Source organism: the organism of the source record quoted next, unplaced genomic scaffold (genome assembly GCF_019419815.1).
Source record: "Pyrus x bretschneideri cultivar Hongxiangsu unplaced genomic scaffold, Pyrus_bretschneideri_v1 Contig12, whole genome shotgun sequence".
Lineage (NCBI taxonomy): Eukaryota > Viridiplantae > Streptophyta > Magnoliopsida > Rosales > Rosaceae > Pyrus > Pyrus x bretschneideri.
Window position 1 is genome coordinate 6,430,797 of NW_025999413.1, and position 24,869 is coordinate 6,455,665.

At 37.5% G+C, this 24,869-nt stretch overlaps 3 protein-coding genes across 6 annotated transcripts; all 3 read left to right on the forward strand.

Moving 5' to 3' along the window:
• Positions 1-346: 346 nt before the first annotated feature.
• Positions 347-7,724, forward strand: LOC103954992 (protein argonaute 16). 2 transcript variants are annotated; one of them, XM_009366852.3, is made up of 23 exons: positions 347-513; positions 1,599-1,847; positions 1,931-2,136; positions 2,236-2,433; positions 2,528-2,664; positions 2,758-2,855; positions 2,948-3,045; positions 3,130-3,301; positions 3,423-3,539; positions 3,623-3,730; positions 3,882-3,944; positions 4,076-4,189; positions 4,276-4,441; positions 4,524-4,636; positions 4,723-4,860; positions 4,948-5,078; positions 5,275-5,340; positions 5,817-5,880; positions 6,242-6,353; positions 6,432-6,505; positions 6,822-6,916; positions 7,016-7,047; positions 7,171-7,724. In XM_009366852.3, the coding sequence occupies exons 2-23, from the start codon at positions 1,629-1,631 to the stop codon at positions 7,344-7,346; spliced, it is 2,697 nt and encodes an 898-aa protein (XP_009365127.1). In that variant the 5' UTR covers positions 347-513; positions 1,599-1,628; the 3' UTR covers positions 7,347-7,724. The 2 variants fall into 2 exon arrangements, with proteins under 2 accessions (XP_009365127.1, XP_048434149.1); XM_048578192.1 differs by having other exon boundaries at positions 348-513; positions 1,607-1,847.
• A 5,081-nt stretch (positions 7,725-12,805) lies between these two features.
• LOC103954994 (zinc finger CCCH domain-containing protein 12) lies at positions 12,806-17,666 on the forward strand. Of its 2 annotated transcripts, XM_018649358.2 has the most exons (8): positions 12,806-12,938; positions 13,251-13,441; positions 14,091-14,260; positions 14,472-14,525; positions 15,472-15,588; positions 15,698-15,991; positions 16,574-16,831; positions 16,989-17,666. In XM_018649358.2, exons 2-8 carry the CDS (start codon positions 13,294-13,296, stop codon positions 17,334-17,336), a joined length of 1,389 nt encoding a protein of 462 aa, XP_018504874.2. In that variant the 5' UTR covers positions 12,806-12,938; positions 13,251-13,293; the 3' UTR covers positions 17,337-17,666. The 2 variants fall into 2 exon arrangements, with proteins under 2 accessions (XP_018504874.2, XP_009365130.2); XM_009366855.3 differs by having other exon boundaries at positions 12,884-13,441.
• Positions 17,667-19,190: 1,524 nt separating this feature from the next.
• LOC103954997 (triacylglycerol lipase 2) lies at positions 19,191-24,323 on the forward strand. 2 transcript variants are annotated; one of them, XM_018649359.2, is made up of 13 exons: positions 19,191-19,440; positions 19,573-19,645; positions 20,368-20,432; positions 20,678-20,787; positions 20,910-21,033; positions 22,392-22,502; positions 22,586-22,726; positions 22,862-22,972; positions 23,087-23,230; positions 23,315-23,355; positions 23,474-23,553; positions 23,636-23,731; positions 23,853-24,323. In XM_018649359.2, the coding sequence occupies exons 1-13, from the start codon at positions 19,324-19,326 to the stop codon at positions 24,164-24,166; spliced, it is 1,527 nt and encodes a 508-aa protein (XP_018504875.2). In that variant the 5' UTR covers positions 19,191-19,323; the 3' UTR covers positions 24,167-24,323. The 2 variants fall into 2 exon arrangements, with proteins under 2 accessions (XP_018504875.2, XP_009365133.2); XM_009366858.3 differs by lacking the exons at positions 19,191-19,440; positions 19,573-19,645; positions 20,368-20,432; positions 20,678-20,787; positions 20,910-21,033 and adding an exon at positions 21,483-22,289.
• Positions 24,324-24,869: the final 546 nt, after the last annotated feature.

Sequence of the window (24,869 nt, forward strand, 5' to 3'; positions counted from 1 at the left end):
TGTATGTTTGAAATGATTAATGAAATATTAATCTATCGTTGCTTGTCAAAAAAAAGACAAACGATAGATAATTTACAGGTAAATTCATCTAAACTATTCTGTAGTATTAAAAAAAGCTACACTAACATTTTGGTGGGCTGGTTTTTGGTCCACTTAATTAGAGTAGGCCCAACCATGTCTCAACCGATACACATCGTACAACGGTGCTGATGCCAAAATTCCCGATTAAATCAGATCGAACGGCTGGAATAATTCTCATGAGTCAACTCCCATAAAATCGCATTTTCACATTTTCCTCGTCGAATTAATTTTCGGAAAATCATTTAAATTCGAATATATAAAAAACGACCGCAGCAACACAGCCCCCGTCTATTTCTCGTTCCCTCCACGCTCTCACTCAGTCTCTCTCCCTCTCTCTGTGAAGCCAGTAGGGACGGACGCTTCGTCTTCTCTCGCTCTAAACCCTCACTGCCTCCGTAAACCCTAGGCGGAGCTCGTAGCCGAGCTTTGACGGTACGATTCTCTCTCGGAATTTTGCTTTCGAACTCCATTTCTCGCGCTGCATTTTTTGATTTCGTGCATGTTTCGGTATCTGTGCACATTTCGTCTCAGAAATAATTTATAGGGATTTTTGTCTATTTTCTAAGTATTATTGTTGCTTAAATCGGCTTAGAGCGTGATTATTTGGAGGAAATTTTAGAATCTCTTGCTGCATTGCTATCTAGAAATGTCCAGAACTTTTTGTTTCTCGTTAATTTAATCAGTGCTTTGTGCTTGCTTTAGTGTTGATTTTGTTAATTTTTGTTAATTTTTCTGTTTAATTTTTCAATTTTTTACTTATCGCACGCGCATTTTGCATGCATTGTACTCTTAGTCTGCAAGTGTTCAACGATTTCTAGCAGATATTTAGCAAATTATTTATTTATTAATTTTTTAGATTTTGATGTTCGATTATGGTGACTTGATTTTTCATCTTCAGGTGCCAGTAATTTTCAGTTGTTTGCGAAATTTCAAGCTCTGTAATTATTTCAGTATATTTGTTTATTTATCCCTTGAAATTTATATAATGGCACCTAATGTAGATAGTGTGTATGAAAAGTCATTACCGCATCTTAGAGAACTCTTTACCCTGTGTCATATGTCCGAGGAGGACAAAGACCTCACGGGAGTCGTATTCTTAATCCTGAGAGAAAAATCTGATTATAATGCACATTGGATTTCATACTTTATGGTTGAGTGGTTAGCTTGATTTGCTTCGGTCATTTTAAACTGTCGATTTATGAACTTCCTAGTGTATAAGTACTGATTGAATCGGTACTTTCTGCATCAGAGCCCAGACCGAGCAATTTCAGCTTTTAACTGAACATAGAATGATAGCATAAGATAAAACACCAATTGATTTTAAATGAATTTTAATGACATATTTGGAAATTTATGGTTCTGCTATGGTGCTTTTAGGCAATTTGGCATGTAGCCTTAGCCGAAGCAGATAGTTTCGCAGTCTTACTATATGCTTAAGTTTCATTCTTCCTATTCAATTTCCATGAAGATGGGAATTAGTCCATTACTCATGTAATTAGTTCAATCTTGCTTTAAAGTCTTTCAGATCATATTTATTCAAGTAAGTAATGGAAGATGTAGCTAGTGCTGGAATTGCAGACGGGGAGCCACAACCGGCCCCACCCTCTCCAACCATACCACCTAAACTGAAGCAAGAAGTAGTGACTCCAAAATATTCTATCATGAGTAGGCGTGGAACTGGAACAACTGGGAAAGAGATAAATTTGCTCGCAAATCACTTCAAAGTTTCTGTGAATGTTCCAGATGCTGTATTTTACCAGTATTCTGTACGTTTACCTCCTCCCTATTCTTATGACAGGTATTGTATATAATATTCAGTACCAATTTCATAGTGCCGTACTATTTGCAGGTTTCTATTACTTCTGAAGATAAGAAAGTTGTTGAAGGCAAGGGAATCGGGAGAAAACTTATTGACAGGCTTTATCAAACATACTCTTCAGAACTTGGTTGTAAAATGTTTGCATACGATGGGGAGAAAGCACTGTACACAGTGGGTCCTCTGCCACAGAACAAGCTTGAGTTCACAGTTGTTCTGGAGGAGACGTTTGCAAAGCAGTATGCTCTTCTGCTATTCCTAGTTCTTGGTTTAAAAAGGTCATTTTTAATTTCTCTTATGCTTCATTTGTATGATTCAACTTCCATTTTTCGTGTTAGTGAAAATGGGAGCACCAATGGGACCGAAAAACGGTCAAGACGTTCTTTTCGGTCAAGAACTTTCAGCTTAGAGATAAGTTATGCTGCCAAAATACCTCTGAAACCAATTTCTCTTGCCCTCAAGGGAGCCGATGTAGAAAATACGCAAGATTCACTGAGAGTGCTTGATATTATTCTGCGGCAGCAAGCAGCTAACAGGTACCTGTCTCTCTCATATGTTGACTACAGTCTTTTTCAACTGTATTCTTTGATCTTTAAATGTCCTTAACTATGGCCATTAAAACATGCACAGGGGTTGCCTTCTAGTTCGACAGTCATTCTTCCATGATGACTCTAGAAACTTTACTGATGTTGGAGGAGGTGTAAAAGGTGTTCGGGGATTTCATTCTAGTTTTCGTCCAACTCAGGGTGGCTTATCCTTGAATATGGGTACTGGATCTTGCAATTTGGTGTTTTTAGTCCTTTAAACTCACTAGTATTGCTGTCACTAGTTTTGTTGATATTTTTGTTTTCATTGTGCAGATGTATCTACAACAATGATCTTAACACCTGGACCTGTGATTGATTTTCTGTTAGCTAACCAGGATGTAAGAGAACCTCGCTACATAGACTGGGTAAAGGTAAAAAAGAACGCTGCTAAATCTTATAATAAAGGTTCAAGATTTCAGCATCAAGTTTAGTCCGTAAATTTCAATTTCATGTTAAAATACAGGCCAAGAGAATGCTGAAAAATATGAGGATTAATGCAAGACACCGTAACATGGAATTCAAAATAATAGGCTTAAGTGAGAAGCCATGTAATCAGCAATGGTACGTGCTCGTATATTCTAAAAATTTGTTTCCTGATTCTTCTCATCTGAAAAACATCCTAACCTTTACTTGTCTTGCTTCAAGTTTTCCTATGAAGTTAAAATGTGGTGACAATGGCACGAGTGAGGAGCAGACTGTGGAGATTACTGTTTATGAGTATTTCACTAAACACTGTGGTGTAGAAATCACCTCTTCTCAGTACATGCCATGCCTTGATGTTGGCAAGCCCAAAAGGCCTAACTATCTGCCTCTGGAGGTATGCAAGTTTCTTTTGGTTATCATATCATTCTTTCTTAGACTCTTAGTCTATCTTTTGTAACTCCTCTGTCTGAAATCTTGATTTGTGCTTCCCTATGGGGTTTCTCTTGGTGTTTTAGCTTTGTTCACTAGTTTCGCTTCAGCGGTATACAAAAGCATTATCTTCAAAGCAGAGGGCATCCTTAGTTGAAAAATCAAGGCAGAAGCCCCAGGAAAGAATAAGAACTGTGACTGATGTAAGTTTGCAGGTCATGAAAGGTTTAGTTTCTTTACCAAATGTTGTAATAATTCTTCTTGCTCATTTGATTTACTATTGCAGGCTATGAAAAAATACCAGTATGATGATGATCCTGTGCTTGCTACATGTGGTATTTCTATAAATAAGGAATTGACTCAGGTCAAGGGCCGTGTTCTTGAGACTCCGAAGGTAAACTGTCATTTTATATATGGGCTCTGTGGGGTGGGTGGGGGGTTTTGGGGGGGGGGGGAGGGGGGAGGTAGGGAATAAGAGTGGGTGAGGACCTCACTCAACCAACTACCAGCCCTCATTCTAATTCATTACATCCTTTGGTGAACAGTTAAAGGTTGGTAACAGTGATGACTGCATCCCTCGTAATGGACGATGGAACTTTAACAACAAGGTATTTTTCGTATGCCTCCTAAAATCATCTATCAGTTTATTTCTGAGAAAAAGGTTACAATGTTTGCTTCCTTTGCTACAATTTAATTTTGATTTATGCTAACTGAGCTTAATGCTGCTTACACGTGCCAGACACTGCTAAACCCTACTCGCATTGACCGTTGGATTGTTGTCAACTTCTCTGCACGCTGTGATACCAGTCACCTCTCACGAGAGCTTATCAACTGTGGGAGGAAGAAGGGCATTGTATGTTAAACCATCTACTAATTTACTATTTTTTTACTTTTGCTGATTCTGATCTCTATCCCTCTCCTCCTCTCTTACATGTGCAGATTATTGAGCGCCCCTTTACATTAATTGAGGAAGATCCACAATGCAGAAGACTGACCCCTGTTGCAAGAGTTGACAAGATGTTTGAACAGATTCTAGCTAAGCTTCCAGGCGAACCTCAATTCATTCTTTGTGTCTTACCAGAGAAAAAAAATAGTGATATTTATGGTATGTCTATGTTATTAAAGACGACCATCCAACTACCTCTTGATTCGCTAATCTAATCAGTTTGTGCTCATACATTTATTAGGGCCTTGGAAGAAACAAAGTCTTACTGAGTTTGGGATTGCCACACAATGCATTTCCCCTACTAAGATCAGTGATCAATACCTTACCAATGTACTTCTTAAGATAAATACTAAGGCAAGAAACTAAAGGTTGAATATCGGAGATATCTTCTTTAATAATTTACAAACCCTATTGATTTCTTCTGTTTGTTACTTTTATAGCTTGGAGGAATAAATTCTTTGTTGGCAATAGAGCACTCCTCACGTGTTCCTCTGGTGAAGGATACTCCTACAATGATTTTGGGGATGGATGTCTCTCATGGGTCTCCTGGTCGATCAGATATTCCTTCTGTTGCTGCAGTAATTACAACTTCTAGTTTCGCTTAAAATATCTATCAATCTGTGAATGGTCATTTTGTTAATCCTTCAATTTTGTTGGAGTTTTAGGTTGTTAGCTCTCGAAGTTGGCCACTTATTTCAAGGTATAGAGCAGCTGTTAGAACACAATCTCCTAAGATGGAGATGATTGATGCTCTATACAAACCACTGGAAAATGGAACTGATGCTGGTATTATCAGGTATTTAACATGGAATTTAATCTCACAGCAGTATATCACATATCAAGAATTATAACTTTTAAGTGAGACCTGGTTACACTATTTTGTAAAAAGTGTGATGTAATTAAGGAGAACTATGAAAGACTTGTGAACTTCATTTATTTGAAGTTATCAATTCCACAATACTTCTTAAGGCGGGTCATTCTTTGTGTTGCAGGGAACTGCTTGTGGACTTCTATAAAACAAGCAATGGACGCAAACCAACTCAGATTATTGTCTTCAGGTATCATGACATTGTGTAGGCAATTTTCTAGCTATTTTGGTATTTGAAAATTGAATTCCAATGCCCCTGTTTTGGTCTTTCAAAAGAGACTTAGAAGGGAAACTTGCAAAATATTTTCGTATGTACAATTTTTTTGTTATCATAAATTCTGTTGAGCAAGGAGGGGATTAAAGAGATTAACCATTAAGATAATGCTTTTTGAAAAGGCGTCTTCCATCTTTTATAATTTTAATAACTAACCCCCTTCCATCAAATTTATACATGTATACGCACATATAAATACATACAATTTTTTCTAACTTGCAAGATGTATATCCTTTCTATACCACTCTTAAATAGGAATGTTGTTCCTTGCGTGGTTTATGCTTGTATAACCGTCTAGGTGCTCTCTTAGAACTTTTGTAATTGGAGCAGAAAATATGATCTGTCTTGTTTTTCCTTCTGCCACTTGTAAAGATTTCTCTCTTTTATTTTAGGGATGGAGTGAGCGAGTCACAATTCAATCAAGTCTTGAATATCGAGCTAGACCAAATCATAAAGGTTCTGCAATTCAAGTTTTTTTGTTTTTCTGTGTGGGCATTCATTTTAGTCCTTGATTAAAGAATGATTACTCTCATTTAGCTACATGCCCAATTTTGTCTCTTTTAATTTCACTAGGAAGTTACATATAAATGAAGTAAAGCGTTTTACTGGAAACACTCGCTCTAGGAGATGATGAATACGTGTCTTCAGTTAAATTTACAGTACATAATCCAGTTTTGCATTGAATTATGAAAAACCCAGAATTTCATCACTCACTGCCTCATTCCTGAATGGTCCCCTTTCTGCCAAGAGCATTAATGGACTGGAGTGCTGTTTTTTGTTATCTTAATATTGAGATGGTCAAATTTTATTATTACAGGCTTACCAGCACCTCGGGGAGGTTAACGTTCCAAAGTTTACTTTGATTATTGCACAGAAGAATCATCACACGAAGCTATTTCAACAGGGTTCCCCAGATAATGTTCCAGCAGGTCTGCTACTTTCTGATTTGGTTTACATCCACTTTAATCATTTACGTAATTGTTCTGATGCTCTCGCTCTCTCTCCAGGGACAGTTGTGGACTCAGAGATTGTGCATCCAAGGAATTATGATTTCTACATGTGTGCTCAAGCAGGAATGATAGTAAGCTTCCCCATCTGAAACGAAAAGAAGATAGTATCCAAAATTATGCTTCTTGTATAGAATGCCATTTACCATTTCCAAAAGGAAATGTTCTTGAAAAGAATTCTGTTTACTGCTGATTGTGATGGGATGGGATGGAACTCTATGGGATTGACAATACGAAAACTGGTTTTAGTAAAGTAGCATAAATGTTCATCAAGCATGATAGTGTTTTGCGTTATTTATCTTTTTCAATTGATCAGATTAATTTGTTTTCCAACTCAAGTTCCTAACTCACGATCATCTTCATCATCATTTGTTTTGCTTCCTATAACAGGGAACTTCGAGGCCAGCGCACTATCATGTCTTGGTTGATGAGATTGGATTTTCTCCTGATGACTTGCAAAACCTCATTCACTCCCTTTCTTATGTGTAAGCTTTTCATTTTCAACCACTTTTCATATGACTTAGTCGAAATAAACTTTTAATTGATATTATCTGTATGTATTGATGTATATTTGCGTATTTCAGGTACCAGAGGAGTACAACTGCAATCTCTATTGGTAAATTAAGCACACTTGTTCTCTTAAATTATTTATTCTGTATTAATTTCTCAGTCGAAATAATAAAATCTTGCAAGTCTTGAATGAATTGCCTCCATCTCACTCTTAACAACCATTTTGCAGTGGCGCCCATTTGTTATGCCCACCTTGCTGCAGCACAAGTGGGGCAGTTTATGAAGTTTGAGGATCTGTCAGAAACGTCATCAGGGAAGGGCAGTGTCACTTCATCAGAAAGTGTCCCGGTTCCAGAGCTCCCTAAGTTGCATGAGAATGTCCAGGGCTCAATGTTCTTCTGCTGAGTCACTGCAATGCTGCTGTTACCTTTTTTGTGAATACTGCTAATCTGATTAGCTTTTTTACTCTAGTTACGTTGGCGGGTACAGGGGTAATACATTTAGGAAAGACAATCCCGGCTTACTCTTTGGTGGGGCGGAGAATTATATATACGGAGAGATCAGCAACCTCTTAGTCTGGTTTGTGGACTATTTTCGGGGATTTATATGTTGACGGAGGATATTTATCGAGGTATGTTGGTTGATCTCGACAATTAATTTTGTCTCCCATTGTTCTGGTTTGAGAAGGACTGAATGTGCTTTAAATTCCGGATTCCTGACCTGAAAAATTGAAAATGCTGTTGTAATTACCATATCGAGTTGTCAACTTGGTAGTTTTCTACATATTTATCTCTATGGAACAACCATCTTTGAGAATCATTTACTTTTGCGAACGTGTCCTCTTGGTTTTAAACTTTGATCGAAATAGATGGAAACTCAATCAGCGTCGAGTTTTAAAAACAAGAGGACATGTGTTGCAGTATTATCAGTTTATGTCATTCGGTAATGAAATGAGGTCCTGAATGGTCACGGACCTAAGTATTGTCCTTTTTCTCGCCATCTTTTGTGTGGTTCTGATCTTAAGCATTGTGATCGTGGGCCAACATAATCAGGTGTACGGTCGACTTGTAGCTTCATGAGGCTCAGATTTATGTTTGGTATGATTTCACATTTTTTGCTTCTTTCTAATTTTATTTATTTATTTATTAGCTTTGTTTAAACAGGGGAATGTGTACGAAAATCATAAGTTAGCTTCTAACTCTGTCAAATTCTTTTGGTAAACGTGAGTTTAGTCATGATTTACTTTTGCCAAAGCAAGATTGAATATTGACTTGTTTCCTAGTTTTCTTGGACATTTGGTCTAAAAGGTCGGAGATAATAATGATTGAGGTTTCTTAAGATTTTAATAATTGACCCAGTGTCACCAAAGCCGACCAATGTGAAGGTGATTTAACTTTTTTAATTCTATGAAGGTGATGTTCAACTTCATTCTAAAGTTGCCCACTAAGTCATACCGCATATATACCGCAACTGTATCGTCTCGTGTTACTGATATAATCACATACGTAAATTTTTTTTCCGCATACCCTTGCATCTTTGACATCACATGACGTTATACCATTGACATGGAACAGAACGCTATAGTGATGGTGTATCCGTGTCTTATAAATTATGTTGCGGATACACCGCCATTGTGATGTTTCGCGTCACTGAAGTTTTTCTCTGCTTTACATTGCATCTTTGACACCACATAATATTACATTCACAAAAAATGTTATAATAACGGTGTATCCATGTCCTATAAATCGCTCTCCTGCTCCTACCGATGACTTTGAATAATTTAAGTTGGCTATAACTGCCTTGACCAACCGCCAACTTCATTTCTATTCTTTTCTATGTTTTTTATCATGGTCCTCTTCCATACGGTGCTGCTGCCTTTTCTTGACATACCCTTCACTTCTTTCCACATCCAAGGTACCTACCCAGGAATTCAGATCCTTGCCAGATCCTCTTTGTGATAATTTTAGAGATTCATAAATCGTGTCTGTTTATTGTATATTGTGCAATCAAAAATTATTTTAAATTTTTTTTAAATTAAACACAAATAGTATCGGACAAAAACTAACTGCACAATGTATGATAAACGAACACGATTCACAAATTTTTTAAATCTCACAAAAAAATCTAGAGATGATCCTTTTGGCCTCCCCAAAGGACTAATTTGTACGCCTTGATGGGTCTTTCCACAAACACATGACGCGTGGTGTCCTACACTTGCATTCTGGGTTTCAGCTTTGTGAATGTCAAGATGTTAAGCCTCAAAAGTGACAGTTAGCTAACTTGGTAGCTTTTAAAAGGTCATGTTATGTGGAAGTCATAAATCAAAAAGCGAAGTGAGGGAGTTTGGAAACATAACCATAATTTATTCTATATAATTACGACGAAAAACGCTTCTCTAAACTAATCGTTTCATTGAAATATTCTTCATCAAATCACACGCGTCGCTGAATAGAGTAAAACTTTCATGTTTCTTTCATTTTCAACAAAAAAAAATACCAGTTAAGTAAACATGTCGTTTTCCAAATTTAAGCAATGCTTTGGCTGTTACGTATAGCGATTGAATGGAGAGTAAACACGCAGGAAAAATAAAACATAGTCGTGTCACTGTTTCTTGACAGCACAAATTTGGGTGTTAGATTCAAATTTTTGAATCGCACAAATTCCCTTAATATCTTAGATCATACGTGATCAATAGTCACTGCGTTTAACTAGATTGCTCTTTGTCAAAATCACACGTCCCCTTTGAGAAAACCACTGAATTCGACCAAAAAAAAAAAAAATGCAAAATTCATAGACAATAAATCAACAAATCTCTACTATCATCAAAAGAAAATTTCACATTTATCCCGTTGTGATTGCCACCAAAACCGTATTCATTGCCCTCTAAATAATCATGGTGATATATTTAATAGGAAAATTAATGAAAATGACTTGAAAACTTTAAGTTTTAACGATAAGGATAAAATAAAGGGTAAAGTAGTACAAGAATTGATTTTTTAATGTAAAAATATGATTTTTCGTTAAAATAAACAACACTAAAAACTTTTCATTAAAATTCTCATATTTAATTCCATCTCCCGAAACTAATTTTTCACATTAATTACAAATTGTGGAAGTAGAAAATTAAACAATCATAAGCCCCATTTCCCAACAGGTGGTCAAAAGTTGAGAATTTCACGGCTTCCTGCAAGAAAACAAGTTGAAGTTTTGGTCAACAGTCATCATGGATTTGCTGCGGTGCAGTAAACCTAAGAAATCAAAGCCTGGACTACACTGGCCATTAGGAGCGCTACAAATAAACGGTTTTTATAAAAGTTATAATAATTGTAACTGATTCAATAATTCGTGTGGTTTATTTAAGAGGCTTAGGAAGGAATCTGTTCCTTTCATAAACTTATTATTTTCTCCACAGCCAATTAGCCGCTGCTATGTACACAGACAAGTTGCAACTGAGAGAAAATTTTCATTGTAACGGGAACACGGATGAATGTTATATTACGTGTTTTTATGTAAGTAGTGGGAAATTTTTTTTTTTAATTATTAACTTTTTAACACACATAATCCATAATTTATATAATAACACATAATATATCTTCATGTATGCCGATCATATTGAAAAATCTCCCTGCAACTGAGTCGAGCTTCCTCTCTCGGTTGCTGAAAATTCCACACCTTTCTACTGCCAATGGTGGTGGCCTATTTGGTCGAATCTAATTGCCTACACCTTCCTCGGTGGCCCACACTTGTCAGTGTAGTGTGAATTGTGCAAAGAGATTTCTTGAGCCAAAATTAACCTCATTGGACGATGGAGCCCTTGACACGGGGAACTTTTTTAATCGGAATTCTGATCTTCTGCCCCCAAAAATCTCTGTAATTTCCATGTGACCTATCTCAGAGTTCGGCACCTGTTTAAGACTAATTTCATAAATAATGCCGTTTGTTTAAAAAAATAAAAACTCTGATAAATGAAATAAACGTAACTATAGTTGTGGAAATGTATTGACCTTTTGTACGATGATATGAATTCAAACTCCACGCTAATTAACAAAATGTATCATTTGGCAAAACAAAAGAAAAATCATCCCTTATCTCTCCCACTTGAACGCCGACCACCACCAAAGGATCTCACAATCATTCCTCTCGGCCTCCTTACTGAAAATCTCACTGTATCGTTCCAGATTCCCGATACTACAGACCTACTTCACAGAGGCCCGGCATATCCATGTTGTTTGCGGAGACCAGTCGGCGTTACGAGAAATCGAAGCCCTTAGCCGCCATTGATGGGGCTTTTCCCGGTAGAAACCCTGGAGGGCTTTAATCTAAGTACACGTACAAAACCACCACTTGGAATGCTTGGGACCCATGTCCTATGAATTTGGAATTCGAATGGAAAGCTGTGGTAGATAGGTTGTAGGGGGGAAGATGGCAGGGAAGGGAGAAGAGGAGGGGCTAGGGTTTCTGTGGGGTTGAGAGAGCGATGGGGGTGGATCCAATTTTTTTTTTTTAAGTACAATGATATATTTTACGCTAAAGGAATGAGAAGTTTGGCTAAGTTATAAACTGAACAATCTAATTTAAAAAATTATCATCTACGAGATTTAAACTTAAGACAAAATTAAATTAGTAGTGAAAGAGACCACATAAAAGCCACATAGGCCCTTGATTACAGAAGATTTGAATATTTTTTTTTTTTTTTGAAGTGCTAGATTGGCGATTGCTATGGTGGTCACATAAACCATTTGACGAAGGATTATTTATTATTGTTTTGAACCCCTTCAGTTCTGCCATTTCATAAAAATAATGAGAACATTCGTGCGCACTTTTACAAATTAGATTAGAAACACTAGTACTTTTTTATTCATCTGAAAATCCAGGATTCCTGAGAAATTTATAGATCTTGTCCATATGAGATGAAACATGGCTTCTTTTTCTGAGATGAAAGTATGGAACTTTTGTTCATCCAGATTTCAAGCTGGGTTTGTGGTGGTTGTACTACTTGTGGAATGAATGCGAGCTACTAAGCCTCGCCAATTTTAATGAGGGGCATTCTAGTTTTTTTTGTGTAAAAGTCTACGTGTTAGCTTTAAGATTTTGCATTATTTTGCTTCACAATGCCGATTCACGTTTCTTTCAATTCAAGAAAGAAATAAACATGTTGTTTTCCTGTTTCAAAAGATATTTTCAGTTACAGTCGGTGGTCAAGAGAAGAATTCATATGATTCACGTAAATCCTAGATCATCTAATCCAACTGTTACTTTTCTAGAAATCACACGCGTCTTTGACGACGCAAATTTTCACATTTATCTAATCCAACAAAAGAAAATAGAAATTTAATAAACATGTCGTTTTTTCATTTCATGCACCGTATGAGACCGTTACAGACGATGATCTGATGGAGAGTTAACACGTTGAGTGAATAAAACAGAATCGTGCGTCACACCTCTTGATACCACGAATTCGAGTCACCGATCCGTGTCAACCTTTCACCACATTTCACCCATTGAAAACACACACATTAGTTGAAAACATGAGTTTTTCACAATTGTCTAAATCTAGAAAAAGAAAACGCAAAACTAATAAAATCAAATCTCATCCACCATTACGAAGGAAACTCCACATCTATCCCGTTATGATTCCAAATCCAACAACCAACATCAAATCAAAGCCTCCTAAAATCAACCATCATGATTTATTGAATTTCAATCTCCTTCAACTCATTCTTATTAGACAATAATATAATTGCCGCCTGAGCAAACCATGCAATAAACAATGGCCTGGGCCTTTGCGCTTTAATTTTGGCAACATTCTTGTGCGATAATCAAAGTCATTAACCCACGTAATTACTCCGAATAAACGCAACCTCTAGGCCCGACACGTGGAGGGCATAAACGTCTTTTCACTACAGGAGAGCTATTTAATTATTCGTACACGAGGGAAGAAACTTGCTTTGCTCGGGTTCACATTCAAAGATCCCCAACAGTTCCTTAGCCCTTTTGGTAATTGAAAAATAATAAAAAGAAAAAAAAGCAAGCAAAAAAATAAAATTAAACAAAATCGGCAAAAATTCATATCAAATTCCGATTCACACATTGTCACAGCCATAATTTTATTTAGTTTTTTGCAGAGATTGTTTTTCTCTCTCTGATTCTCAGTCCCTTTTTCTTATGCTCCAGAAAGCTTTTTGTTTTTCTTTCATCTCCTCATGTTTTTTCAGTCTTTGATTGTCATCATCACGTTCACAGGCCTCCTTACAGCCCCTTAATTCTGATTTGGGTTTTGTTTTTCTGCAAATTTGTGGGATTTGGGAGGTGGGTTGCTGCGATTTTCCTCAGAAAGTTTGAAGCTTTTTGTATGACTTTGGTTGGTGAAGCTGAGAAGAAAAGCAGAGGAAAGCAACACAAAGGGCAGGTGCACGCAAACTCTGTGCTACCACCGATGCCGGACGCTCGGCAGGCTCAGAAGAATGCTGTTCCGAGTCAATCCGATGGCAACGTGGAAGGTATGACCTGTTTTTGGTGTACCCAGTTGGGAGTTTAACGATCTGATGATGGTTTTGTATTGGAATATTGTGTTCGTGAGATTTTGTGATCATGAAGGCGCAATGTGCTATGTGTGGATTTAGTTTGGGATTGTGTTGAGTTGTTTCGATTGTGTGTTTTTGGTGATGTGTTGTTGTAATCATGGTTTTGGAGTGCTTTAATGGTAGGTTGGGTTGCAATGCATATTTGTGGCTTATCTGGGTATTTGTGTTTGTGGAAAGTAAGAATTTTTTATCTTCAGCTTTTTAAAAACTTTACCTTTTAATTTTGTGACATGGGGGTGTTTAGTTGGTAAGAACTATGATGTCGGTGTCAGTCGAATTCGTGTTGAATTTTTGAAGAATTTTGCTTTGTACTAAACTTTTTGATTTGTTTGGAAAATTTTACCTTAAGAGTTTCCTTTTTGGTGTTCATGTTGCGCTTCGATTCATCGATCCTGAGTTGTAGTTCTTTATTAGTATCTTGTTTTAGAAGTTGCTATCTTTTTTCTATTTAGGGTTAATGCTCTTGAGGAGTTTTGATAGATTATGCAATGCAGAGTGAGACTTTAACTTTGAAGATTTTATTTCCATATGTAATTTACACATCTATTTCTTGTATTCATTGCAGAGGCATTTTGGCGGTTGACAATCAATGACAATCAAGAACGGGGCGGGGTGGCTCAGGCAAACTCGTACCCTGATCGACCTGGTGAACCTGACTGCATATATTATTTGAGGACTGGTTTGTGTGGTTATGGAAGTAATTGTCGTTTTAATCACCCTAAATATGCTTCACAGGTAATTATTTCTACTTGATGTGCATAGTTTTTATAGAGTGATTGCATTTTGATTAAGTGTTGTGAGGAGATTCATCGGTTGCTTCTACACAGCTTCCTTCTTTGTCTTTTGGCTCTAACTATACAGAGTTTCGTTCGAAGGGTATTAATACAGTGTTTCGTTCGAAGGGTATTAATGAACTAATCCTTCTAGTACATTCTTATATCTGCAGGGTAATCAGTACAATGGAGAACTCCCTGAAAGAGTTGGACAACCTGACTGTGGGGTAAGATTTTCATTTAGTTCAGGTTGAGCTGAATGAGAAGCTTCTTTCTTACTCGCTCTTCTCCGTCCTTTCCTTCTTTCGTCTGCTTCCTTTGTCGGTATGTCTTATAAGATTAGAAGTTCTACGAATATGGATAAGATGGAAAATGGGGTATTCTTTTTGTTCATTGGATAAGCTTTTTTGAGTTGAGTTTATATATGTTTATTATACAGGTTATGTAATTGGCGATTTGAACAATCATATGATTAGAACTAGCAAATCAACTGCTGATCCTTGTGGTGTGGGCTTGTGAAACAAGCTGAGCATTCGAGTGGTCAGTTGTTGCACAAGATTTAACCAAGTTAATCCTCTAAAAAAATGTAAATTATCCAAGTGCGGGCTATTATTGAAACTGTTAGGTGTGAGGATCTGTAACTAGCTTGTTCTAAAGATTTTCCCATTATAGTAAGTTGTTTCCTACAACTCTCCACTGGTTGCATTCCTGGTGACTTCTCTGAATGAAGGAAGAAGTCAATTGGAAAGGGACTGAGTAAATCAGTCGTCAGTCCATCCAGGAAGACCTCGGATTTGTTTCCTGATTGGTTCTTGCACATGCTTTCTTTCCAACATGAGCTTCTTCAGGGACGTCATCTAATATTGTATTTGGTTATGAGCTCGATCATTATTTTCTCTATATAGGTTGTATTTATTAAATTTCTTCACCATTAGTAGGCATAATTCTTTGTTTGATTAAAATGGGTTTAAAAGATAAAACTTTTTTTTCTCCTTTAGTTCCTTAAAATATCTGTGAGATGTTGGTTTCCATTGGATAGAAGAACTTTTTTTACTTGCATTAGTATCAGTGTAAATGAGAACAGCAAATATATAAATGCAAATAAAGGAATTGCTTACCATCCCTTAACTGTAAACCTGATAGACTTCCCTTTATGGCAAACATGTGTTGCAGTATTTTCTGAAAACAGGAACTTGCAAATATGGATCAACATGTAAATTCCATCATCCAAGAGACAGGCGTGGAGCTGGACCAGTCTTATTCAACGTTTTGGGACTCCCTATGCATCAGGTCCTTTCCTTTATGTTGTCCCTGAACTCCCTGATTGTTATTTAACTTGTCGCTAGGCTTCCAATAGAAGAGTTCTTCGTTTAACAAATTTTACATTGACTTTTTTCAGGAAGAAAAATCATGTCCTTATTACATGCGAACTGGATCGTGCAAGTTTGGACCTGCCTGCAAGTTTCATCATCCTCAGCCTCAGTCACTTGGCACTGTCTTACCTGCTTTTGGATCTGCGGGTTCAACAGTTGTGCCTTCTTCTGGTGTTCCTTATGTAGGTGGACTTTCTACATGGTCAATTCCAAGAGTGCCATATATATCGGGCCCACGTTTACAAACTCCGCAGTCGTACATGCCTGTTGTTCTTCCTCCCCAAGGCATTGTACCTGCCCATGGATGGAACACATATGTGGTCAGTCTATTATCTTTTCAATATAATAGAAGGTTTACATTACATATATTATGTTCACAGGTAACTGTTGTACATTTGCGAGGAACATGCTTTGTCTCTTTTTTTGGGTCAAACAAGGAACATGTTTTGTCTGGTATATTAAGTTGTGTTAGACTTGGATATGGCCTGTTTTTTTTTGTCTTTTTGAATAAGATTGTCCAAGTTTCAGCTTTAAAATTTATGGTCTTGTTCAGTTGACACTGATGTGTTGATTAGTACGTAGAGTCTTTAGTCTTAAATGTACGTTGACTAGCCATCTGTCAAAAACAGTGGTATACCGTGATGCATTGTCCTCTTTGCTGCACCTTGCTTCTTGCTGTTTCTTTCAATCCCAAGCTATGAAGAACTTTTTCTTCTCATTAAAGTAACTTGCAGGCTAACATTGTCATGTTTTACATCTATACGTCCTTTATCCGTAAGATTCATTCTTTAAGTTGATATGGATGCTCGTTTGTTGATTTCAGTTGATTTACAGTGGACTAAAGAGGTTTTGGTGCATTAAATGTTTGTTTGTGTTTAATTATGCTTTTATCTGTTTAATAGGGAAACCTGAGCCCTGTATCTTCCACTGGTATTCTTGGATCCAACCTCACATACAACTCTAGTACTCGGGGGGAGTCAGCTTCCAACGGGCAGGTTCACTTGTCAAGTCCAAGTTTCCCCCAGAGGCCTGATCAACCTGAATGCCGGTACTTTATGAGCACTGGGACTTGCAAATATGGCATAGATTGCAAGTACCACCACCCAAAAGAAAGGATTGCAGAATCTGCTACAACCCCACTCGGGCTTCCCTCGAGACCTGTAAGTTCTGTTTCTAGTTCACAGTGATACCTACGTCAGTCAGTGCAGTGTTCAGCTGAGTTCTTATAAACTATTAAGAGAACGCTTCAATGTTTCTTCTACCATTACTCCTTTTGTTCATTTAACGAGCCTCGTGCTAATGTTTGGGTATGTGCAGGGGCAACCTGTATGCTCATACTACCTTATGTATGGAATCTGCAAGTACGGACCAACTTGCCGATTTGATCATCCCTTCATGGAACAATCTGCTAGCTATAATTTCGGAATGCAGGCATTGCCCATGCTCGATTCATCTCTCATAAGTTATCCAAGAGGCTGGTCAGTGGCTCATGGACTAGAGACATCCCCCTCCATACCATCAAAACTCACCGATGGAGCCAAAAAACCGGCGAGCAACAGATATGAAAACTCTGATACAAAGATTTCAGAAGATTCCCCGGAACAAGTGGGTTCCATGTCACCTTCTCCAACATCCTCGGAACCTGTACAAGACCAGTCTGGTTAAAACTAGCCAGAAATTTTTGCTTTGGTGGTGGGGGTGGGTGGGGGATGGGGGTGAAATATGCTTGTAGGGAGTATTTTGGATAGAGTCTGTGAATCTGCGGAGTGGCATTTAGGGTTCTTTGGAGATTGATTTGGTGAGCAAAAAAACTTGGGTAGTGGTGAATAAAATGCAGGTGGAAAATTGTAAGTTGCCCTTTTTTGTTTTTTCACTATCTCCATCTTTCAAACTGTTTTTTGGTTTTCTTAAATCTGGATGATACAATTTTCCCCATTTTGGCTCACTGAATGATGCTTTATTTGGATGTGAAAAATGTGTTGGTTTTGTGACCCATATTGCAAAATTCTTGTTAGATAGAGCACGGCTTGACTTCTTACGTGTAAGGAGTAGATGCTCGTTGATTAAAAAAATATAGTCTGACACATTAACATTCACAAAAAGAAAGACTTTTCACACATGTTAAATTATAATTTGTTTGCAACGAGAAATGCCTGTATTTTCTTTTTAAGATATGCCTTAATTGGATTATGGATGAATAGAAAATGTACAACAAACAGAGTTTGGACACTTGGATATGGTCCTTGATGACATTGGGGCCTGGCTGCTAACGTGCGCTGGCGGCAATCCCAATGCAATCGAAAACGCTGCGGAAGCCGAAAACCAAACAAGGCCACGGTGCGTTTCTAACTTTCTACGCACCCAAAGCTTATTTTAGAAGCATTCCCCGCGTGATTTGGTTTGCGCTTGTCCTCTCTTCACTTGCCGCGTGGTCGAGAGCCCCCACAGTGCGGAGTTTTTGATCGGGACGTTGTTTGGCTTCTTGTAGTCAATATTTTTAATGCAAATCACATATGTAGTGAGTTTAAAATTTAGGCCAACTTGTTTTTTAGTATTATGATATATTGATATTCTTTTTTATTTGTAAGTGAGAAATCTTATATTCGATTCTCGTTATATATGAATTTGAACTACATTATTATGACTGATTCATTGTGAGGCTTTACCCATTCTCTAACCTCTTGATGTAGATAATATCATTTGTGCAAAAAAATAAATTTAGGCCAATTTAGCAGAGCTCCTGCTCTCCTTCAATAACAACTCGACAAAGTGTCCAAAAAATTGAAAAATTAAAACTTTAACTAACACTGACACTTGTTAAGTTGTTATTGGATGAGAGCAAGAGCTCTTGGTTTTTTTTTTTTTTTTTTTTTTTTTTTTTTTTAAGCAGCCAAGGTTTGTTTGTTAGAGACTTCTTGTTCTTATTTTTTTTCAGTTTTCCACTTTTTACATGTACTTTCAGTTGGCCATTGATGGTACCAAGTGTAGTAAAGCTCGCAAGTTTGCAATCTTATTTACACGCATGAATTTTACCCAAGCATAACTATTATTTTACCGACAAATAATTGATTTGTTTAACGGCACTTAATTTTCACTTAATTTAAAAATATTTTAAGTTTAATTCAAAATAAGAAATACAACCGATGTGTACTAACAAGTCAATATCACTATTTAAGCTACAATTCCCTTGTGTTGAGACATGAATTGGATTCAAGTTGCCCTCTGGTTGTGGTTAAACAAACAAATTGGGCTTGACAAGGGTCAATATCCCACCCCAGACCGAATCTTGTAAATCTTCTAAACTTTCGAGCCCAAGTCCTACTGGTTTTGCTTTTTTCCTATGTTATAGGGAAAATTTTAATTATGACAGAATAAATGGTACACCAAGTATTTTAATTGAAATTGTGAAAAATTTTACTTTTTAAGTTATTAATATTTGAACCTATATATTCAATCATTTGTATAATGAAAGTGGTTTATACCGTTATATTGAAAAATTTCTCCAAGCTGTGAACTCTACGGAATCCCATCTGATCTGACCAATAAAGTACACAAAACACACAAAAATGCAACAAAAGGAGCAGCAGCTTCAAACTTTTGCCTCCATTTTTCCCTCCCAGAAACTCCGCGGTGGGCATCCCTGGAATGCGCCATGCAGCGCCTTAGAAGCTCGGGGTCCTTACTTTCGTGCTCTCAGGCCATAACCCAGTTGAGGAAGAAAGCTTTCAGATCATGGGGTGCCGTTCAGGACACTTATTTTTCGACAAAGGTGCTTGCTTTTCGATTTTCTTTCACATTTTTGGGGGTTTCTGAGAGTTTGAGGTTGTGCGTTGGATTGCTTTTTCATGGGTTGTGTTTAATTTTGATGGGTTTTTTGTTTTTTTTTGGTGAATGCTTTTAGGATATATTTGAAAGTCATAAGGTTGTATTTACAGTTGGAACTTCTATTGCATCAGTCGCCACAGCATGGTTTGGTGAGTTCTTGTTTGGCAGCTCTTTAATTTCTCAATTTTGCATTGCTTTCTGCATGAGTGTTTGGTTATTATCATCCATTAATCTTCAAATTGATAAAGGGTGTGAGCAAATTATTAGTATTTTGCAACAAATTTATTGTGATGAATATAAGTTCAGCTAACTATATCGTAATTGGAGTGGCATTTGGCACTCCACTTCAATTGCGGGTTGAAATATTCGCAGACGGTGGATGCAGTATAATTTGTTTGAAATCTTGATTCAAGCTAAGGCATATATATGTAACCTGCAATTTGCTCACCTGTACTTTACCCTACAAACTCATTGCATTCGCATCTTAGTCCAATAAGTTGTAAGGTATAATGTGCAAATTTTAGAGCACATTATATGTTTTGTAATCCGAAGTATAAGTTGGGGTAAACACAGACAATTTATTTTAGATATAGTGTAGGATGTAAATTTGAAAAACACAATCGTTCTAGTTCTAGATTTTGTGAGGTGCTAAACTTTTGAAGTTATGATATAATCATTTGTGGTTTACGTTGCTCTTTGACTAAATTGTTTACTTCTAAGTAAAGATTCGTTGTAATATAAAGAGTTTGGTTCACTAATGCATTAAGGTTCGAAAGTTTTGGTTTAACCTTATTACTGTTGTCTCTCTCAGTAATATGTTAGAAAACATTTTCTTATCTAATAGACTAATACTCATCTGTTGTGGGTGCAGGATATACTTTACGTCACCTACATGAATCAAGAGTTGATCAAAGGCTCGAATCAATTGAAGAAGTGGTAAGGACAAAGTCTCATTGAAAGGAAAAGAAAACGACAATACTATTATCCATGTCTTGTATTCTTGTTTTCATCCTATTTATGTTAACGATTTTGACAGTGAGATGAGGCATCATGTGAGCAAGGGTCACTCAATTTTTCTAATTAAATTTTGGTTAATGCTATTGCTGGTTAGATTAAGGCCCCTTCTTAATTATCTGTCAATGTTTGTTACAATTGGATATCTGTTTCTGTTTTTGTGGCAGATGAAAAACAATCATAATCTGGAACAGTCGGAAATCAGAAACATCATGGATTCTGGAACTATTGGTCTTCCTTCATGCATAGCTACTGCGGGAACCACTTTAGTTATCGGGTTTGTACTTTTAAATTTTAATATCCATGTCCGAAATATAATTCCTGCTTTTCTGGTTATGAAACTACAAATATCAAACTGTTCATGCATTATACACTTACACCATTATAACCGAACTGCAGCTACGCTTTGGGTTGGCGAGGTGGAAGGTGGTATGCAAATAGGAAGTTCAGAAGGGAGCAGATGAAATTGCTAGGGCAAATTAAACCGAAAAGGTGGCCACTGCTTAGGCGGATAGAACCTAAAGCGTGGCAATTCCAATTTCTCAGAAGACCGCTAACCAGACCGAGAACAGAAGATAATCCTGTCAAAACATCGGAAAAGATAAAGGACACTCGTACCTCACATAATTTGGAGGATCCTATCAATCTTGTTAGCAAGCAAGCATCATGGTAGGTTTTTGTTTGCTGAGAAATCCTGATGGAAAACAGATTGTTGATATAATTTTATACCAAGGTTGATTTTTGTACCGGTACTTATTGGAATGTGAAAATCGAATTATCATAATCGTATGAAGGAATTGGATTCATCATTGTCCTTCTTATTGTGAATCATGTCACTGAATCTAATTTTTTTCCTAGTTATTGCACATGAAAAACTATTTGAGAAATGTCAGATGAGGAAAGAAACACTTTGCTTAAGAAACCATGGTATGTTAACAGCGAGTTTGATACAGGTATCCGTGGTTTATGCAGAGAATGGATGCTTCGAATTGGAGAAAAACTTGTCGATCCTGGTTGTATACACTCGTTTTGTTGTGTCTCCTCATTGGAGAGACAAAGAACTGGTGCATACAACCAGTACACCAAAGTTTTTCCCCGCGAAATAAACCGTTCGAGGTTTCTTACTCTGGTTGGCCAAACCGGGAAAAAGTGTTGGAGCTCTTGTTGGTTTGGTAGTTTACATCCGTAAATGTACTACTTTCTGCGGCTTCATTGGAAGTACGCCTTCGTCTTTTACAAATTAGACAAAAGGAACAGTGACAACATGTCCATGTTTTGGTTTTACATACTTGGATTAGAGTTTGGATTTATCCAGGAAATTCTTGTTAAGTTATGGAATCGTGGCAGGGACGAAATCTGAGGTTAATACATTTCTTAATTGCTTTTAATTAGTGAAAAGTAGGACCCATCAGCATTAGATGCCTTAGTTGAACCTTAGTTTAATCCATTAAGCAATTTGTATTAGGCTATTAGCTCATGTGAACACCCCAGTTCTGTTTTTATCTGGTTTTTTTCTGCACTATAAAAATGCCGGGAACCTCAAAAGGTGATTTGTACCAGGAAACAATTATTAAACATATGAAGATGTTGGCTAATAAGATTTTAACCTTTATTATTGTAGTTATGCTTTTCTGTGAGTCAGCAGTTGGAACCAGAACAAAGTTGTTCTCGGCTAATAATGTGCAGGATGCTGCTTCTGCATTCGCTCCGTCTCCAGGTGATGACGGAATCTGTGCAACAATGGTGGCAACACAAGGCTATGCTTGTGAAGAACACACGGTGACATGCCTAAATTTTTTTTCGCTCTTCTGTTTGTCAATAATTTCGAGTCACTGGCAAACATTGACTGAAGTGACTTGGTTGCATTTTTGGGTTGTGTAGGTGACAACACAAGATGGATATATTCTCAGCATGCAGAGAATTCCAGCGGGGAAGTCAGGGGGGCTGTCAGGGAAGAGGGTACCGGTACTTCTGCAACACGGTCTTCTGATGGTCAGTAATTCTGTGCAGTTCTTTTCAGTAGGTTCAGTAAATTGGGAAAATGTAACACTTTGTTTATGTGGTTTAATGGGCAGGATGGGATAACATGGGTGCTGCTACGTCCAGGCCAATCTTTGGCTTTCCTCTTAGCTGACAACGGGTATGAGGTGTGGATTGGAAACACCCGCGGAACCAAATACAGCCTCGGTCACACATCACTCAGTCCTGATGATCCGGTAACTACTCTTGTTCTCCTGAATCTCATGTTTGTTGCAAATTTTTGTTTGGTTGCATCTAACAACATGAAAATACTCAAAAAAACACAATCACCATCTTGTATTTCACATTAGAGTCACTTTGCTCATTTTCAGGCTTATTGGGAATGGTCATGGGATGAACTTGTCGCTTATGATCTCCCGGCTACTTTCCAGTATGTGCGAGATCAAACCAGACAGAAAATTCATTATATTGGACATTCGCTGGTGAATTTCAGACTCAGCAGCTTTCTTCTCTTCTGCAAACATTTTAAAAAGTGTATTAAACTTTTGGCGGAGTTTTAAAGTATAAACACAGCAAGCGACGGATTTATTTTGCAGGGAACATTGGTTGCTCTCGCTGCAATTTCCAAAGACCTGCAACTGAAGAACCTGAGATCAGCCGTCTTACTTAGTCCGATTGCTTATGCTGACCAAATGTCCTCACCCCTAGCAAGAGCTGTTGCTGAAAACTTTATTGCCGAGGTAAATAGAAATTCCTTTTTTCTAGCTGTTTTAGTCTCCTAACAGAATTCAACTCTTTGACAACCTATTATCTTCTATTAACAGGCATTATACAATGCAGATTTAAGACAATTTAATCTGAAACGGTAACGATTCTTATTCACTTGTTCCTTGTAATTCGCAATCTAGCATTCACCTTAAACTCCCAATTATAAGATCAGAACTTGCATGCTATTGTTTATTTTTGTTGCCTGAACTGAATAGGAAGGCGGCAGTCGAAGTTCTGAAGGCTGTTTGCCGGAAACCAGGCGTTGATTGCACCCATTGGTTGACTGCATTCACCGGTAATGCATATGTTCCTAAGATTCTTACTACCATTTCAATCATTCTTCTATGTACTGACTTGGAAACTTTTGGAAAATGAAGGGAAAAATTGCTGCTTAAATTCTTCCATAGTAGATGTTCTTCTAGACCATGAGCCTCAGTCAACTTCAACCAAAAACTTGGTACATATGTCCCAGAGTAAGTTCTTAATTTCTCATTCACAAACCACCAGTCCTTTGAATGCTACGAACTCCTTTGCAACGCTTAAATTGAAACCATAATAAATTAACTCGAATTCAATCCTGCGATTTCTCAACAGTGATAAGGGACGGAACAGTTGCAATGTTTGACTACAAGGACGAGAACATGCAGCACTACGGGCAGCCCAATCCTCCCGTGTACAGCATGACAAGCATTCCAGATGAGCTTCCTCTCTTCCTCAGTTACGGTGGGGCAGATGCCCTCTCCGACATCAAAGATGTGAAGCTGCTGCTGAAGAGCCTCAAAAACCATGATGGAGATAAGCTTGTGCTTCAGTATCTAGACGATTACGCTCATTTAGATTTTGTGATGGGTGAAACTGCTAAGCAAGATGTGTATGATCCTCTCATGGCTTTCCTTAGACTTCAATGAGAATATTTACTTGTGACAGAAGTAATGCCAATTCTTTTATGTTCTTTTCTTTTCCCTCATCATATTTCTCATTGACAACCCTGAGGGCAGAGTTGTATTTACCCGTACTGTGTACTGGATCTTCCTTTTACCAACAAAATTCGTATAATTACTACCATTTTTATGGTTCCTTTGTACCTTTACCGTAGTTTGTCTAGATCAAAACTCAATGCCTTATTATCTATATATCTCTAGATTCTCTACACGGTTGCGTGTTATTAAGGGAAATCGTGAATCGGAAAAGTCAGGAATATCAATGAGAATGAGTGAATATATCGGATTAACTACTCTAACCAATCTAATTCACGGGTAAAACCAAGGGAAGTTAAAAATCGAGAATAATTTAGATACTCATTCTTTGTAAGTAAACATGCCGTCACGGGACGGGTCACAGCTGCCTTGATTCCTCCTTTGCATCAATCCACCTCTTGACTAGTAACAGTAATCCAGCCACGACATCTGCTTTGAAGAAGAATGGCTGTAATCCAGCCATGGAATCATCTGTGAAGAAGATGATTTCGCCATGGTTTCAGAATCACATGAAATCAGCCCTTTTACTGAACGAAGTGAGTAATGTAGGTTACAAGGACGCCGACGAAGGAGGAGTGAAGGTGGATGACTGCACTCGCAACGATTTCCTGAGCATTTTTTCCTTGATTCACGA

Coding starts and splice junctions, on each gene's coding strand:
- LOC103954994 (XM_018649358.2), top strand. CDS start 13,294: ATGACTTTGGTTGGTGAAGCTGAGAAGAAAAGCAGAGGAAAGCAACAC. Junction 15,589..15,697: donor TGGGACTCCCTATGCATCAG/GTCCTTTCCTTT, acceptor GACTTTTTTCAG/GAAGAAAAATCATGTCCTTA. Junction 16,832..16,988: donor TCGGGCTTCCCTCGAGACCT/GTAAGTTCTGTT, acceptor GGGTATGTGCAG/GGGCAACCTGTATGCTCATA.
- LOC103954997 (XM_018649359.2), top strand. CDS start 19,324: ATGCAGCGCCTTAGAAGCTCGGGGTCCTTACTTTCGTGCTCTCAGGCC. Junction 20,788..20,909: donor GGAACCACTTTAGTTATCGG/GTTTGTACTTTT, acceptor ACCGAACTGCAG/CTACGCTTTGGGTTGGCGAG. Junction 21,034..22,391: donor TTAGGCGGATAGAACCTAAA/GCGTGGCAATTC, acceptor TGGGTTGTGTAG/GTGACAACACAAGATGGATA.
- LOC103954992 (XM_009366852.3), top strand. CDS start 1,629: ATGGAAGATGTAGCTAGTGCTGGAATTGCAGACGGGGAGCCACAACCG. Junction 5,079..5,274: donor ACTGATGCTGGTATTATCAG/GTATTTAACATG, acceptor TTTGTGTTGCAG/GGAACTGCTTGTGGACTTCT. Junction 5,881..6,241: donor AGCTAGACCAAATCATAAAG/GTTCTGCAATTC, acceptor TTATTATTACAG/GCTTACCAGCACCTCGGGGA.